A 19,521-nucleotide genomic window follows, 5' to 3' on the forward strand; every position below is an offset into this window, starting at 1 on the left:
TCGAAAGTAAGCTGGTCTCGTAAGTAACTTGAAATAAAATAAGTCTGGGATTTCCTATCAAGAAAGAATATAAGCATGCCGTATATATGTCACTAGGTATTCAGAAACATCAGAAAATAGCCAGATTTCAAGACCTCAGACACCTTGACGTCCCCAGGTAAACATGCCAGGACTTACATACATGTATTTATATATATTTACATTCTGAGTGTTTCGTCACTATATGAATCAACCAAATGACGATAACAAACATTTGCCTATGAAAACACTATGAATACACTATGAATACAACGATTCTCATGCATCAATGCGATCAGCTGATTTCAAACAACATGTCGGTTTCATATTGATAAAAAATAGTCCCCCACAATATCTTAATGTATATCTTTAATGAGTTGTTTCTTGATATAGAATCAATTAAGTTTACTGTAACGAGCTCCACGGAATATGTAGATAGCTTCTGCTATTCATAGCCGCTATGAAAATTAGAAAAATACATTCAATCCCTATTTATATATCAGACATTCTACAACAAAATTCAATTCATATCATTGGTGTTTATTTGCAGACCAACTTAACAATAACCCTGATTAAACATTTACTTATTAAGATATATTTCTTCAACATCCTGAGAAGCGAAGTGAGACATTCCTTTAGAATGTCTCGTATAGAGAAAAATGTCTATGGAGCCAAACGCCTGTCTTAGAAGTATCATAAAAAGACATAAGTATTTAATAGTTTGCAAAAGCAACTGCTGTAATGTACTTATGCATTGTTCATAATCATATTACAACGACATTTGAAACAAGGGCCCAATGGGTCTGAATTGCTCACCTGCTATCTGGTAATCATGGTGTATACATAACACCTAGAGTCAATAAGAATTTATATCATGTCCCAGCACGTTACAGGCCTTATAACAGGTCTCTATGTCCCACGGTTATTAAGAAGAAGTTGTTTCAAGATTTTAGCAAATTTAACCCCTGTGGCCTTGAATGAAGGTCAAGGTCATACATTTGAACAAACTAGGTCACTAGGCCTCTTCATTATTAAGAAGAAGCTGTTTAAATTATTTTAACCTATTTGACCCTGTGACCTTGAATGAAGATCAAGATCATGCATTTGAACAAACTTGGTAGCTATTCATCCCAGCATGTCAAGGGCCCAATATCAGGTCTCTAGGCCTGTTGGTTATTAAGAAATTGGTTAAAAGATTAGCACCTATTTGACCCCTGTGACCTTGAATGAAGTCACATTTCAGGACTCTAGGTCTTCAACTTTTGGAGAAAAAGTTGTTATAATGGAAAAGTTGACGCCAGATGATGGACAGACAACGGCTGCTGCACCACTGCATAAGCTCACTTGTATTTCGGGCAGGTGAGCTAAAAACTTGATCAACAAGAAACTCTAGATCTATGACAAATATTTGTCAATCTGTCTGCTGCTGGAGTTTGAGAGAAAAATGGATACATGTATTTGCTATTACAACAAAACACTGTCAAAATATCATTTAAAGATCATGCTTGGAATAAAAAATTGAAAATACAATTTTCTATTCACATCTGCATTATACATACTCGGTAATATATATAAAAACATTCCAACATATATCTTATTCAAAATGCATTTCGCAATAGAATTGAACACAAAAGGTTGTTTTTTTCAAAATTTTCAATAAATTTTGATTGACTATAGTGACTGTGCTTTGTTAAGCCTTCCTGTTTATTTGGAAGGTCATTAAGCTTCCCAACCACGTCAAGGTACCAGTCGTCTGGGAAGGCCACTGATAGCGCCTCATTTCCTTTGTCTTTACAGCCAGAGAATTGTCCCTCACACTAAATGTATCCCCATGAAGGTGCTGGAATATGTGTAGGACACATACAGAGAGTGAATACATATATAATGGAACATTATAGCCATACTGGACATGATTGATTATCTGATGGCTTGGAGAGATGTATTCCAAACATTCAGCAATGAAGCTAAGCGTTTCCATGCAATTACAGATGTGCCAATACCTAAAAATGTACCAATCACTGATGTTCACTACTACATCTCTGGCTATAAAATAGAAACGAGGCGTGCCTTCGTTAGGGAGGATTGATGCCATTGGTGTCAACTTCAATTTTGATAAAAATAGTGTCATCATGAAGGTATGTTCTGGTTTCCAGAACAGTGTGAGAGACAAAAAGAGGACATCCTGATGCGATGTTCATTTCTGTTTGCGGTTTTCGGAAGCTGTTGCTGTTTGGATCGGGCCTGAATGTGTCCGACAAGTGTCTTGCTGCTGTATCCTGATCAAGCAGCATCATGATCACCTTCTGTTGGAATGGCCAGGGAAGGAGACTGTCAAAATCACCTCTCATCACCACAAAGAACAGTGACATGTGTGTACCTGTGGTCAACATAGTAAAACTTGCAAGTAATAAGAAAAAAGAGGCCCACGGGCATTAACCGTCATCTGACTATTGGCACAATACAAAATCTCAAAGAATATTGTAGTGACAAACAATTAAGGCAATTCAAAAGAATTATTTTAATGAAAGAAGTTCAGGTTCTGATATATTTGATGAATTAGACCTTGAATGAAGGTCAAGGTTATTCATTTCAACAAAGATGGTGTCCCTTGATCCTCATCATGCTACAAGTCCATTATCAGATCTCTAGGTCTCTTATTAGTTATTTATAAGAAGTTGTTTAAAGATTTTAGCCTATTTGATCCCTGTGAACTTAATTGAAAGGTCAAGGTCATTCATTTGAACAAACTTGGCCTAACATAAGTCAAATTTCAACTAGGATTCTAGGTTTCAAAGTTGTTTAAATGGAAAAGTTGATGCCGGACACATGCTGTAACACGGCATAAGCGCACTTGCCCTTCAGGCAGCTGAGCTAAAAACATATTTCAATAGTCAGCCAAAAAATAGGTCACAGTGACCTGGTGTTGTTATGAGATGTACCATCTCAACTAGATTGGGCCCATATACCAAATAACATGTTCCACTGTCATATAAGAGATAAAGTCTGAACAAGCTTTTTATTTAACAGAGATCAAAAGTAAAAATATAGGTCACCATTACCTGGTTTTTGCACGTTACACACCATTCTCATCTAAAACATGGGTCTTAACAGTCATCTGACTATTAGCAAAATACAACATAGTATTTTAAATATTTTAGCCTATTTGACCCCTGTGACCTTGATCGAAGATCAAGGTGTTATTCATTTGAATAAATTGGTAGCCAGTCATCCGAGCATGCTGCAGGCCCAATATGAGCATCCTAAACCTTTCAGTTCTTGAGAAGAAGTTGTTTAAACATTTTAGCCTATTTTGACTTGAATGAAGGTCAAGGTACTTTATTTGAACAAACTTGGTAGCCCTTCACCCCAGCATGCTGCAGGCCCAATATGTGTATCCTGGGCCATTATGTTCTTGAGAAGAAGTTGTTTAAACATTTTAGCCTATTTGATCCCTGTGACCTTGAATGAAAGTAAAGGTCATTCATTTGAACAAACTTGGTAGCCCTTCATCCCAGCATGCTACATGCCCAATATCAGTATCCTGTGCCTTTCGGTTATTGAAAAGAAGTCATTTAAATATTTTAGCCTATTTGACCCCTGTGACCTTGAAAGACGGTCAAGGTCATTAATTTGAACAAACTTGGTAGACCTTTTTCCCAGCATGCTATAGACTAAATATCAGTACTCTGGGCCTTTTGGTTATTGAGAAGAAGTTGTTTGAATGAAAAGTTTAAGCACGGCATACGGTGCACAGCGCACGACGACGGACGGTGCATGAAGACAATAGATCATCCTGATCCTTCGGGTCAAATGACCTAAAATACCTTAACCCAAGTAAAAAGTTTGAGTGTCTTTTGATTTGGAGATACATACATTATGGACAATATTATGGATAAGTTTTTTTTCTTTCACTGATATCAAAGGTCAAATTATAAGTCTAAGTCACCTAGCTTTTGTATACTGTCCCAATACCTGGTCTCTATGCCTCTTACGTATTGACAAGAAGTTGTTTAAAGGTTTAAGCTGATTTGACCCCCAAAACCTTGAATGAAGGTTGAAGTTATTTATATGAACAAACTTGGTAGCCCTTCATCCAAATATGCTACAGGCTTAATATCAGGTGTCTAGGGCTCTTAGTTATAAACAAGAAATCATTTAAAGATTTCAGCCTATTTAACTCCTATGACCTTGAATGAAGGTCTAGGTGATTTATCCCAGCATGTTACAGGTCTAACATCTAGTTTCTATGGCTCCTATACTAGTTATTGACAAGAAGTAGCTAATTTGTTTAAGCCTTTTTGACCCATGTGACATTGAAGGGTCAGGTCAAGGTCAAGGTCATCTATATGAATGAAATTATTAGCCCTTCATTTCAGCATGCTATAGGCCCAATATCAGGTCTCTAGGGTTCTAAGTTATTTAAAAGAAGTTGTTTAAAAATTCTAGCCTTTTTGACTCTTGTGATCTTGAAGGTAAATGTCAAGGTCATTTATTAGTCCTTCATTCCAGCATGCTACAGGCCAAATATTGGATCTCTAGGGCTTTTACTTATTGACAAGAAATTGTTTAAAAATTCTAGCCCTTTTGACCCCTTTGACCTTGAATGCAGGTTGAGGTCATATATATGAACAAACTTGATCGACCTTTATCCAAAATTGCTACAGGCCCAATATCAGGTCTCTAGACTCTTAGTTATTGACAAAATGTCGTTTATAAGATTTAAGCCGATTTGGACCCTGTGACCTTGAAAGAAGGTCAAGGTCATTTATATGAACAAAGTTGGTAGCCCTTCATCCAAGCATACTACATGCACGATGAAAAGAGGATCAGACGACCTAATAACTATACCTATCACCATCTCTTGATAATTCTGTGAACTGAGAACTACAACATTGATGTAGAGATTATGTTTACCTTTGCCCATGCCATCTCCATTCAGATATACGCGGGCACACATTTTGTAGCCGAACTGACTTGTGTAGAAAGGTTGACTGTACAAGGACAGTGTTCTGCCATTGATAGCTTCTTGTTTTCTTCTTGCGTAATCTCTTATTTTCCACATCAGGACACCATTGAATGAGGCAGTCTCATGTATCTGAAGTCTGAGGTCTAATTCTGCCAGACGGACATCAATTAGTCCAATTTGTCTCTCATGGTTCTGGATCTGATTACCAACATTACCTATATACATAATATGAAAATTATTAATATTAAGCCTGGCAAAGTCTTTATAAAATTAACCAATTTCGACGAAAACTGAATTAATGTCTTATTACAGATTTTGCTCAGGATGGAAGTGTTAGATAGATAGACAGATGGATAGACCCAATCTAATCACCTTGGTTTCAAGAAAAGTCATAGCAACCCACATATAAACATACATAAAATATAGAATAAGAAAAAATACAAGAGGCCCATGGGCCTTAACGGTCATCTGACTATTGGCACAATACAACATAGTCATTTAAAGATTTTAGCCATTTTGACCCCTGTGACCTTGAACGAAGATCAAGGTCATTTGTTTAAACAAATATGGTAGCCCTTCATCCTAGCATGCCACAGGCCCAATATCAGGTCTCTAGGCCTCTTAGTTATTCACTAAAAGTTATTTTAAGATTTTAGCCTATTTGACCCCTATGACCTTGGATGAACGTCAAGGTCATTCATTTGATCAAAGTTGCTAGCTCTTCATCCCAGCATGTCACAGGCCCAATATCAGGTCTCTAGGCCTTTTAGTTATTCTCAAGAAGTCGTTTAAGAATTTTAACCTATTTGACCCCTGTGACCTTGAATGACAGTAAAGGTCATTAATTTGAACAAACTTGGCAGCCCTTCATCAAAGCATGCTGCAGGCCCAATATGAGCATCCTAGATCTTTCGGTTCTTGAGACGAATTTGTTTAAAGATTTAAGCCTATTTGACCCCTGTGACCTTGAATGAAGGTAAAGGTCATTCATTTGAACAAACTTGATAGCCATTCATCCCAGCATGCTACATGCCCAATTTCAGTACCCTGGGCCTTCTGGTTCTTGAGAAGAAGTCGTTTAATATTTTAGCCTTTTTGACCCCTGTGACCTTGAATGAATATGAAGGTCATTCATTTGAACAAACTTGATAGCCCTTCATCTCAGCATGTCAGGGGCCCAATATCATGTCTCTAGGCCTCTTAGTTATTCACAAGAGGTTGTTTAAAGGATTTTGGTCTATTTGACCCCTGTGACCTTGAATGAAGGTCAAGGTCATTCATTTGAACAAACTTGGTAGCCCTTCATCCCAGCATGCTACAGGCCTAATATCAGTACCCTGGGCCTTCTGGTTCTTGAGAAGAAGTCGTTTGAATGAAAAGTTTACGCACGGCCCACGGCACACGACGACGGATGGTGCATGATGACAATAGGTCATCCTGACCCTTCGGGTCAGATGACCGAATAAAAATGAAATGTAGAAAAAGAAACAAAATATAAAATTTAGAAAATCAAGTTTTCCAATTAACCTTTGTGAAGCTAATTATGCCAGAAATTCCCATTCGTCTCATTTAGATGGATCCATAGTATGAATTTAAGTTCTAGTGCCTGATGATTATACAGAAGAGAGTTCCTTGACAAGCTTTGCCTTGAATGTATGTAGGTCATGTTTTGGTACATGACAATCTGGTCATAAATGAACCGATATATGAAATTCCCACTGGTATGTTTTTTTCTTGCCACATGGTGATAGGCAATCAATTCTAACTTGCCTTTTGTTTTATTTAATTGCATATGCAAGTAATTTTTTCTTAACTTAGAGGCCTGCCAATGCCTTCTTATATTAAAGATTAGAGTCTAGACAACTTTTTTTTCCCGGATGTATGTAGAATGACTGGGATCCAAGTTTCATCCCAAGGTTATATTGAACCCCTCAAAATCTGATGTATGCAACTGGTGTACTTAGTGGTGTTCTCTGTCTCTTATAAGCCATGTGGGAGAGTCTGGACTAATATTGGATTTAATAACCTTGGTGATCTGATACTGATCAAGGCATATACATGTTGTATATGATTGTGTCCATGAGTCAGATGTTGATGCAATAGCGTCAAGACTGAAAGAGCTACGTAAAACAAAAGATGCTCGTAAAGGAGAATTTTTTTCTCCAATGTAATTCTAATTGAAATCAATATATAGGTCAAAGCTATTCTAACAAGAGGCCCATGGGCCTTAACGGTCATCTGACTCATTGCACAAAACAACAAAGTCACAGTATAAAGTATTGGTTAAAGATTAATATAAACAATACAAGGAACTCCCTAGTTGAATATGTAAGTTTCTGAAATAGGTAAATGTCATTTGTTGAACAAACTTGGTAGCCCTTCATCCATATATGGTTGTAACCCATTCATGGATTAATATAAGGAGGAGTCAGATTTTAAAGCCAAATTTCAGCACAGCTTCCATTTTGGACATCCGCCGTACTATCCTCATGGGTCTTAGCTCGGTCCTTTATAAAATATGATTGTCCTCATCTGAAGTTCCCCTTCTGAATCAATTAAAACCCCTATAGACCAATTTTCCTTGAGATCGGAGACTGAAACCTGAAAACAGGAAGCGGGTCAGCGGCCATCTTGGAATACCAAAATCTTCACGAACATGTTTGCATGTTGTTCGGCATCAATTTAAACCCCTATAGACTAATTTTCATTGAGATCGGAGACCGAAACCTGAAAACAGGAAGTGGGCCAGCTAAAATTAAGAAAATTTGCCCTTTTGGGGCCCCACCCCTCAGCCCCTAGGGGTCGGACCAGGCTCATTTATATACGATATGATTGTCCTTCCCCAATGATATTTCACACCAAATATAGATGAAATCCATTAAAGGATGAAGGAGGAGTAGGATTTTAAAGCTAAAATTAAGAAAATTTGCCCTTTTTTGGGCCCCATCCCTAAGCCCCTAGGGGTCGGACCAGGCTCATTTATATAAAATATGATTTTACTTCCCCAATGATGTTTCACACCAAATATGGATGAAATCCATCCAAGGATGAAAGAGGAGTAGGATTTTAAAGCTTAAATTAAGAAAATTTGCCCTTTTGGGGCCCCACCCCTCAGCCCCTAGGGGTCGGACCAGGCTCATTTATATAAAATATGATTGTCCTCCCCCAATGATGTTTCACACCAAATATGGATGTAATCCGCTCAAGGGTTAAGGAGGAATAGGCTTTTGTATAAATAGTCTTACGCACGACGCACGGCGCACGGCGCACGGCGCACGACGACGGACAAAACACGATGACAATAGGTCATCCTGACCTTCGGTCAGATGACCTAAAAATACATGATACCATTAAGCGGACTAAGCATTAACAAAGCTGCGATATACTGTAAACCAACTTATTTTAATGAGCAATAATTTTTTGTGTGTTTCACAGTCAAAAAGAAATTACAGAATGCATCAAATATAGATACTATATAAAAGAGCTTCTGGAGTCATTGGGCAAGAAAATGAGAAACATGGGTGTGAAAAAAATTGGTTTACAGTAGTAATTTAGTATATACCCACAACCTGTCTGATAACCCTCAGTACCTGGAACACCCTCCCCTAATCCTGCGCCGCCTCCATTCCGTTCAATCTGTGTTACTCGGTCAGAGATATTGGTCTGTCCATCCCTTAGTGTTTGGATGTCGCGTCCCTGTTTTTCTACAGTGTCTTTTCTTGCCAAATCTTCAACTCGTCTTTCCAGGTGAATCACCCGTTCAGTGAGGGCCACAGCTTTTAACTACCATATCAATAAAACAATATCTGTAAACCAACTTTCTTTCGTGTACGATTTACTTTGGCGATTTTCGCAATCCAAGTAGATTCACAAAAGTTTTTATCCATGAATTAACATCTATATAATTTATACTGAGAGAAAATTCCTTTTTTTTTTAAATCTGTGAATGTTAATCTTCGACATCTTCTTTTAAAATAGAAATGTGAAATTTAGTAGCCACGAAAGAAAGTTGGTTAATAGTACTTAATACATATTTTAAAACTATAATAATTCTGTTACGTAAAGATTTCCATGTAATAGAATCTAGTTGCACAATCAAACTGATTAAATGTTTAGTGAACATTTCATCAAAAACAAAAATGTAGATCCATTGGCAGCTCTGCTGGCATCTGTAGTTGGAATTTAAAAGATCTCTTTTTTTCAAATCCTGGTATGGTCACTTTTTTCCCTCTCTAAATAATAAATGGCAAATTATCCGACCTCTGCATTGTGAGTATGCTTAGCAGAGAGATTGTCAAGTCTTAGTTGTATATAAGTGTGTCTCCAAAGGCGAAGACTTCATGGAGGGAAGTGTATATTGGGATGGCTGATTTGATCATCAAATGAGCATATATTATTATTAGGTACCTCACCCGAAGTAGCTGTGAGTGCCTCAATCTACAGGTAGGAGGGTAGATTTGTTTCATATCACCTTTTAATTTCAAACCTTCTACTTTCCTGTTACAATATTGAATGTATACAATAGAAATAACTTTAAACACCGGGGTTTGATATAAACAACAGCTGTTTGAGAACGGCAAAGCTCGTCTCTGGACTTGCACCAAAACATTAACCTGGTTATTTCAGCCCATTGGGCCACTTGAAATTCTAATATCAAGCATTTTCTTCTTTAAAATACAAAATGTCATTGTCCATACTGGTACCCATTACAACAAGTATAATCCAAAATTATTGTAGAAATCAATGTCAGTTGTTATGAATGTACATGTATCAGTATTTCAACACTTGCACTGAAACATGGATTTAGATACAACACCTAAACCGATTCAAGAGGCAAGCTTAAAATGTAATATAGACATAGGCTTAAAAAATTCTTATAGAGACCTGAAATTTTCCTTTCATGATTAAAATGTAGCCAAAATTATAAGATTTAACCATTTCATTCCAATTTAGGACACCTTGAACACTGGTATCCAGTTCACAGTTGATCCTTCTAGATAAGATGACAGAGAGATATGTAGATCTAGCCATCAAAATATACATAATTTTTGCATAAAACACAAATAATTTCAAGTAAATGCATAATATATCCCTTTCAAAATGATATGTTGTTACCAGGAAAATAACAGCTTTGATCAAAACAGCATTAAGTGTATATCTATACTTGTTTTACTTCGAACCTTTATCTAACATTTACTACACCATTTGAGATGTTCATAGTGTTAGTTACATAAAAATATACATCATATAAAGATAACATTTTAAGACATTACAAAACTTTTTTGTTGAATAATATCTATAAATTATCAAAATAATAATTAATTTTATAGACATTAGAAGTTTTATTAACAAATAGATAATGTATGATTTTTTTTTTTTTTTGAAAAAAAAAACCCAACAAAAACATCATGTATCCTTATAATAAATAGTCAAATTAAAACTCCAGAAGCATTATTGAAAAATTTGTATAACTGTTTATAACCTTTTTTAAAAGATGCTCCACCGCCGACAGAGCATAAACCATAATCATAATCTGAACAATAATTGGTGTTTTATCATAAATATACATGTTTAATTAACACAGAAAATAATATATAAATAATTCATTTTGCTTTTGGTGCATGCACAATCAGTACTTCATTCCATATAGGACATAACGCCATGAAATTTTTTCAGGACGCAATTAATTATTTTCAATATTTTTATCTTGAAGTAAAATTAGAAGCTCAAACTTTTCAATGGTGGTAATTGTGTAAAGTAAGTAACTTTTGTAACTGAAAACAAGGGCCCAATGGCCCCGAATTGCTCACCTGCAACCTGGTAATCATACATGGTTCATACTTAACAAAAAGAGTAAATAAGAATTTATATCATCCCTAAGCACATTAGAGGTCTCTTTGCCTCTTGGTTATTAAAAAGAATTTGTTTAAAGATTTTAGCCTATTTGACCCCTGTGACCTTGAATGAAGGTCAAGGACATTCTTTTGAACAAATTTGGTAGCCCTTGATCCCAGCATTCCACAGGCCCAATATCAGGTCCCTATGCCTTTTGGTTTTTAAGAAGAAGTCTTTATAGTTTTTAGCCTATTTGACCCATGTGACCTTGAATGAAAGTCAAGGTCATTCATTTGAACAAACTTTGTAGCACTTCATCCCAACATGTCCCATGCCTAATATCAGGTCTCTAGCCCTCTTGCTTATTAAAAAGACGTTGTTTAAAGATTTTAGCCTATTTGACCCCTGTGACCTTGACTGAAGGTCAAGGTCATTCATTTGAACAATCTTTGTAGAGCTTGATCCCAGCAACCACAGGCCCAATATCAGGTCCCTAGGCTTTTTGGTAATTAAGAAGAAGTCGTTTAAAGATTTTAGCCTTTTTGACCCCTGTGACCTTGAAAGAAGGTCAAGGTCATTCATTTGAAAAATTTAGCCCTCCATAGCTTCCATTCATTAGTCTTAGATTTAGCCTATTGACCATGTGACCTTGAATGAAAGTCAAGGTCATTCAATTGAACAAACTTTGTAGCGCTTCATCCCAACATGTCCCATGCCTACTATCAGGTCTCTAGCCCTCTTGGTTATTAAAAAGAAGTTATTTAAAGATTTTAGCCTTTTTGACCCCTGTGACCTTGAATGAAAGTCAAGGTCATTCATTTGAACAAACTTTGTAGCGCTTCATCCCAACATGTCCCATGCCTACTATCAGGTCTCTAGCCCTCTTGGTTATTAAAAAGAAGTTATTTAAAGATTTTAGCCTATTTGACCCCTGTGACTTTGACTGAAGGTCAAGGTCATTCATTTGAACAATCTTTGTAGCCCTTGATCCCAGCATGCCACAGGCCCAATATCAAGTCCCTAGGCTTTTTGGTTATTAAGAAGAAGTCGTTTAAAGATTTTAGCCTTTTTGACCCCTGTGACCTTAAATGAAGGTCCAGGTCATTCATTTGAACAAGCTTGGTAGCCCTTCATCCCAGCATGTCACAGGCCCAATTTCAGGTCCCTAGGCCTCTTGGTTATTAAGAAGAAGTTGTTTAAAGAATTTAGCCTTATTGACCCTGTGACCTTGAATGAAGGTCAAGGTCATTCATTTGAACAAGCTTGGTAGTCGTTTATTCCAGCATGCCACAGGCCCAATATCGGTCTCTATTCCTCTTGGTTATTAAGAAGTCGTTTAAAGATTTTAGCCTTTTTGACCCCTGTGACCTTGAATAAAGGTCAAGGTCATTCATTTGAACAAACTTGGTAGCTCTCTATCCCAGTAGGTCATAGGCTTAATATCAGGTTCCTAGGTCTCTTGGTTATTAAGAAGAAGTCGTTTAAAGATTTTAGCCTATTTGACCCATGTGACCTTGAATGAAAGTCAAGGTCATTCATTTGAACAAACTGGGTAGCCCTTGATCCCAGCATGTCATAGGCCCAATATCAGGTCACTAGGCCTCTTGGTTATTAAGAAGAAGTCGTTTAAAGATTTTAGCCTTTTTGACCCCTGTGACCTTGAATGAAGGTCAAGGTCATTCATTTGAACAAATTGGGTAGCCTTGATCCCAGCATGCCACAGGCCTAATATCAGGTCCCTAGCCTCTTGGTTATTAAAGAGAAGTCGTTTAAAGATTTTAGTCTATTTGACCCCCATGACCTTGAATGAAGGTCAAGGTCATTCATTTGAACAAACTTGGTAGCCCTTCATCCTAGCATGTCACAGGTCAAATTTCAGGTCTCTAGGCCTTTTGGTTATTTAGAAGAAGTTTGTTAAAGATTTTCACCTATTTGACCCCTGTGACCTTGAATGAAGGTCAAGGTCATTCATTTGAACAAACTTGGTAGCCCTTCATCCCAGCATGCTATAAGTCAAATTTCAGGACTTTAGGTCTCCAAGTTTTGGAGAAGAAGTTTTTTAAATGGAAAAGTTGATGCCGGACGGCAGGATGCCGGACGGCCGGACGGCCGGATGATGGATGGACGACGGACGCTGCACCATAGCATAAGCTCACTTGCCCTTCGGGCAGGTGAGCTAAAAATACTAATTCATCTGCTCCATTTTTTGATAGAGAAAAATACCATTTGTCAGAGGTGGAGCATCTTTAATTGAACGATCAGGTATCCTTTAAATGGTCAAATTAAAACTCCATTAATCTTTTTGTTAAGTCAAATATTCAAACCTTCATATCCTTCACAGCCATTTTGCTGATTTCGAGTCCTTGTCTGACTGTGCCTACTTCCTGTAGACACTGGTCGACAGTGCGTTTGTAGATGTCCCGACTCGCAGATATATCCTGTTATAAGGTGTAAAAGATATTCTTCTTAGAGATTGAAATAAGTAACTTTTCTCTCAAGGTATGTTGATTGTAGACATGTATTTTTTAAGAAATGAATTTTTAACAATGTAAAATTTCTAAGAATTAATACATGATAAAAATATCCATTGTGTAATGTACATAGATGTATTATGGCTACATATATACCTATACATTCTTTTAGTTCTATTCAGATTTCAAATCTCTGTAAGTATGATAATAATATACATATACATCTACATATTCATGTATATATATTATTTCTCTTCATAATTCCAAATACCCTGGAGGCTTATCTACACATACCTGTATTTCTCTCCGGATCTCCATACTCTGAAGGTCGATGCTAGCTGTGTACACAGTAGTGAGCTGTAGGTGATGATCTATTGCTTCCCGTTCATGCTTTTTCACATTTTCTTGTGATCCCTAAAGTAAATCAGGGGGAATACCAGTACTGTTAATCACTTTACTTTTGTGAGATTCAAATTTTTGAGTTATTTTAAAAGAGAGCTTGAACATGAATTCAAATGTTTCGCAAATATTTGTACAAATCATATATATGAATTTTGGAAAAAAAAACTGTTGACACCAATGCAAAAGTATGCATGCAGCTAAAATACTCACAGCAAATTCACATCCAACATTGGTAAATTTACAATGAATGGGCTTTTTTGAACAACCCACTTCAACATGTTCTCGTATCTAAAAATCAAAATATGGATATAATTAAGTTATTTTGTTGCAACTTTCATTTGCGGATACAAGAAAAACACATAAATATAAAGTATATTTTTGCCCTTTGAAATTTATGAAATTCTGTTTTCTCCTTAAAATTGTTGTCTATAAACCAAACAACACTACGTTTATATATAATCCTACATTAATGTAGAAACCAATGTCAATTGTTATGGATAACAGTATTCACAACTTGTACCAAAACCTGAAACTTTTACTTTTGGCCCATTGGGCTTCTTAAATTAATTATCAAAATACTGTGTTTGAATATGTAAGTTCTCCTTTTAACTGATTGCCCATTTACAACTTTAACAACTCTTATAATAATATATTAATTCATAGATAATGCAGAAATCAATCATGTCATTTATTATAGATAACAGCTTTTCATAACATGCACATTAACCTTGACCTTGTAATTTTGACTGATAACGCCTCTTGAAAATACATGTATTACAATCCAGCCTTTTCTTTCTTATATATATATTCTTTATACCCATAATGACACTTATAATCTAACTTAAAGAAGAAATCAAAGTCAATTATTGTGGATAACAGTATTTCAACATTAGCTACACGGACACCAGGGTGATTCAATAAGTCCCCCTCTTTTCAAAGGGTTTCAAATTATAACATTAGAAAGTCAATTAAATTAAATGTAAACTTAAAGATCTATACAAGTCTTCAAGTCTGATGCATCAGAATAATTTAAATAAAATGATTTATTCTGATAATATTATTTTTTTACAATGGTGAGAGTTACACAACCAACTTACTTCATCTCTTGGTAGGTTTGGATGACCACAACCATTGGGACATGGAATCGGGAATTTTCTACACTGTGTAAGTTCATGTTCCTATAAATTAAACAAACAATCTTAAGAACACTTCTAGCAACAGTACTGTATAATCAGTATATCCAGGCATTTGCATCATTATTAATAATTCAATTTCAATTTTCTAGAAATAGCAGAAACAACTAGAACTTTAAGCCAATGGCTAACTAATACTCCCAGTTATCCCTTTTTTCAGACCATGGCAACTAAATGTTCCGCCATTGTGTTTCCATTAGTGCTAGAATGGGTAACCGGTCGTTTTGAGCTTGTATCTGGTTAGCATTTTTCCTATCTGATAACCGCCATTTACATGTCATACAGCAAAAATAATCCTCAAAGTAATGAAATTCCTGTACTAACGATTGTCTTCACATATAGTATAAAGTATACATGCTTTCAGAAGCGCAATTTTGTAATGAAATTAAGAGTGTTATGACAATAGTGTTTTTATCGGAAACTGGGTGTCACTAAAATGCTTAGGTTTCACTTGGCTTCTATATAGACTATGCAAATGTTCCAGTGAGTGTGATGTGCTCACATGTGCAGGAAGTTGGCCTACTTTGACATTGTAAGTGTTTACACCAATTTCCATTCACCGTCATGGTTTTATTGAAAACAAACAAAATAAATCTAATTCAAAGCAATAATTCTCTGTGTCAAATGATTGTTTCCTGAATGATGTGAGTGATTGTTATCGAATCCAGACGAAGTATTACGAATTTATGACATCGATGTACGACTGTAGCGTTACTTCAACAGTGACGGTTATCCGGTTATGTTTCGGTTAATCCGATCCAGTTAACCGGAAGGCATTTTACTAACCATTCCAGCACTAGTTTCCATGGTAACCATTTTTGAAGCATGTGATGTGTCATTGATGAGAAATTTCAATGAAATATATCTTGAGTTATTTCAGTATATCCTCCTCCCTCCCTAACTTTGGTATGTGTGAGTATACAAACTATCTTTAAAAAATATACAACAGCTGTCAGATAAAAAATAAGACACAAAAAAAAAGGCGGTCATGATTACCTGTTTCTGATTTAAGATAATATCGTCCCCACAGTAGGCACAGCTGATATCTCTGTATTCACATCCGCTCAGATGTTCCTCTATGGCCGTTCTGATACCACGTACACCACATCCATTCGTGACATAGCTACACTGTACCGTCTTGTAGTCACAGATCTGTTCGTGATCCTATACAACCATGAAATTGAAATATTATTTATTTTTTGTTGATAAACTATATTTTACAACAATACAGAAATATGCAATCTGAGGAAAGCAATTCAATTGGTCTATATTTAAGTTCTAGCTTATCATTATCTGTAAACACACTTCTAGACTCACCCATATGCTCTATATTATTGAGACGTACCTGTAGTTGTCTCCACTGTACTTGTACTTGACATCCTTGATCTCTGTAGGAACAATATACAGGTAGGGCTCCTACCTCTCGTCGAGCACTGGGGTCTCGGAATATCTTCAATAGGTTGTAAAAGTAATAATTCAACTTAAAAAGATTTTCTGTTAGGAATAGTAGAATACATCTGGTTGCATGTGGAGTTAAAGTTCATAAGGAAAATACCAAAACATAAACACCAATTTTATTTTGGTCTGTTGAAAATAGAGTATCCTTTTTTCTGAGTTGGAAGGGTTCCATACCAGTATTCCAGACACGGACTACTAACACCTTTGGCAATAGAAACATCAACTTCCACATGTGAGGTGCTGTCTCCTTATCATCTTGGTATTGCTAAAACAACATTAACTGTAGAAGCCTGTACCTATACCAACCTTGATGACTAAAGTCAGCACATCTCAATTGATATTGGATGATGTCTAAGTACAGCAGTGTGACACATTGTCCGACGATATGGTCACCGCTGCCACCTGTCAACACCGCTTGGTCATTTTGACTGGCTTAAAAAAACACATTGTTCATAGAAATAATGACTATGCAATTGAAAACACATGTGTGTAAGAACACTATGCGCGGTCACAGGAGAACTGTAAAATCCAGATTAGGCCCACATTGGTACTGCAGATCAGAACTGACAGAGATTGGAACGTCTCATTTTAAACAAGAGGCCCATGGGCCTTAACGGTCATCTGACTATTGGCACAATACAACATAGCCATTTAAAGATTTTAGCCATTTTGACACCTGTGATATTGAATGAAGATCAAGGTCATTTTTTTAAAAACCAAATATGGTAGCCCTTCATCCCAGAATGTCACAGGTCATTCATTTGAACAAGCTTCATAGTCCTTCATCCCAGCATGTCAGGGGCCCAATATCAAGTCTCTAGGCCTCTTAGTTATTCACAAGAAGTTGTTTAAAGGATTTTAGTCTATTTGACCCCTGTGACCTTGAATGAAGGTCAAGGTCATTCATTTGAACAAACTTGGTAGCCCTTCATCCCAGCATGTTGCAGGTCAAATATGAGAACCCTGAGCCTTTCCGTTCTTGAAAAGATACTGTTTAAAGATTTTAGCCTATTTGACCCCTGTGACCTTGCTTGAAGGTGATCAAGGTCATTTATTTGAACAAACTTGGAAGCCCTTCATCCCAGCATGCTGCAGGCCCAATATGAGTATGCTGGGCCTTTTGGTTCTTGAGAAGTCATTTAAAGATTTTAGCCTATTTGACCCCTGTGACCTTGAATGAAGGTCAAGGTCATTCATTTGAACAAACTTCATAGCCCTTCATCCCAACATGTCAGGGGCCAAATATCAGGTCTCTAGGCCTCTTATTTATTCACAAGAAGTTATTTAAATGATTTTAGCCTATTTGACCTCTGTGACCTTGAATAAAGGTCAAGGTCATTCATTTGAACAAACTTGGTAGTCCTTCATCCCAGCATGCTACAGGCGATATATCATTACCCTTGGCCTTCTTGTTCTTGAGAAGAAGTCGTTGAAAGATTTTAGCCTATTTGACCCCTGTGACCTTGAATGAAGGTCAAGGTCATTTATTTGAACAGACTTGGTAGCCCTTCATCCCAGCATGCTACAGGCCAAATATCAGTACCCTGGGCCTTTCGGTTATTGAGAAAAAGTCGTTTGAATGAAAAGTTTACGCACGGCGACGGACGATGCATGTCAGATGACCTAATGATTCAGCATAAATGTGCCATTGATCTATTTTGGATATGTTTGAACCTTAGCTTTCAACCAATGATCCAAATACCAGAATGAAGTTTCAGTGATAAGTATGGCATTTGAAATAGACCACAGAAAAAAATTGTAACCATAGGATAGACAAAATGGTTTAGTTTTTACTTCCTATTAACAGCCAGGGTCATTCAAGGACTTAAAAAGAAAACCCTCTGACCTTCAGTCAATACTTGGCTATTGCTCTAAGTCGGTTTTGACCTTGATACCCAGACAGAGGTGGAGAGTTTTCGGAAGCAGTGTGATGCACTCATAAATTTACAGTAAATTGTTCCTTTGCAATACCAATTGAAGTGTTTAAGAAAAACCACAAAGAAACTTGAGTTGGCCTTGAGGTTAAAGGTCAAATAGTGTGATACCCAGATCATTTTATTCCTTTGAACCTTTGAAGGTATACTGCTAATGATAGGATATTCCTATCACATGTGGGGCAGTTGCCTGGTACTGACTGCTGGTCGGTGGTTTTTATCCGGGTACTCCGGCTTTCCTCCACCAAAAAACCAAGCTGGCACATCCTTACATGACCCTGGCTCTTAATAAGAATAAACTATTTCATTTGGCTGTGCCACACACTTTTTTGGGCCATCTTTAAATGACAACAGAATATATACAATACAACTCACTGTTTTTTAAATAAGTTGCCAATGCCTACCTCTTCTTTCTTTAATTCTGGTACACATGTATCTTCGTTTCCAGGACATCGAATAGATGGTTGTTCATCAAATATCTCAAATGCACAGATTTTCACACATTCTGTGACCACAAAGCGTTTGTACTGCATCTCTTAACACATTTTCTGAAAAATTAAATATATTGTTGTACTTCAATATCTGTACCAGTAAAGCATGTTTTTTTATCAAAAGACAAGTTTACTAACTTTCTTATCTTAGACATGAATCCATAACCCCTATAGTGAGTTGGTACAAAGTCCATTTTCACTCTCATCTGGCCCGAGGTGCAAAATAATATAGAACCTTTTATTAGAAAGTTACCAATCTCTTTCTCAACTCTCTAGGAAGCATTTAGCTGCATGGAGCTACCATTTGTGTCCTTACAAATGTTCATTTACAGCCAAGTCAAGGTAAACTTTTAAGATTCTATCTTTTAATGCGAATTATTTATGGTTACAACTACAGCATCTCTTTGGAGATTGTGCAATGTCAAACCAGTAGTACTAGGCAACAAAATGATGTTGTATATTTACTGTACAGGGGTTTCAATATCAGGCGGTACCCAGGACCTTTTGCCGGATGAACCTAGCTGTGGTACCGCCTGATTTGGGCTAAATCACATTAGATAGCATACAGATGGTATAAAAAAGTACCCCCTGAAATTGCAATTGTACCGCCTCTCCTGAAAGATAATGAAACCCCTGACTGTATAATAAAGACCTTACTACAAATTACTCTTCATAATATTTTTGTATTTAAACATTTCCCTCTGTTGATTTTGGTATCCTACCTGCACTTTAGACACTTGTATTTTGGGTCAA

General features: G+C 36.6%; 1 protein-coding gene across 1 annotated transcript; it reads right to left on the reverse strand.

Annotated features, from left to right (window-relative positions):
- Positions 1 to 1,781: 1,781 nt before the first annotated feature.
- LOC138318692 (TNF receptor-associated factor 3-like) lies at positions 1,782 to 18,824 on the reverse strand. The gene is made up of 10 exons (XM_069261306.1): positions 18,682 to 18,824; positions 16,231 to 16,335; positions 15,882 to 16,049; positions 14,790 to 14,870; positions 13,903 to 13,980; positions 13,585 to 13,704; positions 13,144 to 13,257; positions 8,575 to 8,767; positions 4,933 to 5,199; positions 1,782 to 2,395 (listed from the first exon to the last, which is right to left on the reverse strand). The coding sequence occupies exons 1-10, from the start codon at positions 18,808 to 18,810 to the stop codon at positions 2,091 to 2,093; spliced, it is 1,560 nt and encodes a 519-aa protein (XP_069117407.1). The 5' UTR covers positions 18,811 to 18,824; the 3' UTR covers positions 1,782 to 2,090.
- Positions 18,825 to 19,521: the final 697 nt, after the last annotated feature.

This window comes from Argopecten irradians, chromosome 3, assembly GCF_041381155.1.
Source record: "Argopecten irradians isolate NY chromosome 3, Ai_NY, whole genome shotgun sequence".
NCBI lineage: Eukaryota > Metazoa > Mollusca > Bivalvia > Pectinida > Pectinidae > Argopecten > Argopecten irradians.

What these genes read in the sequence shown, in the direction of transcription:
- LOC138318692 (XM_069261306.1), bottom strand. Translation starts at nt 18,810, where the DNA reads ATGCAGTACAAACGCTTTGTGGTCACAGAATGTGTGAAAATCTGTGCA. An exon ending in TACAGTGGAGACAACTACAG is followed by an intron (nt 16,050 to 16,230) that starts GTACGTCTCAAT and finishes ATGGTTGTATAG; the next exon opens with GATCACGAACAGATCTGTGA. An exon ending in CAAACCTACCAAGAGATGAA is followed by an intron (nt 13,981 to 14,789) that starts GTAAGTTGGTTG and finishes TTTGATTTTTAG; the next exon opens with ATACGAGAACATGTTGAAGT.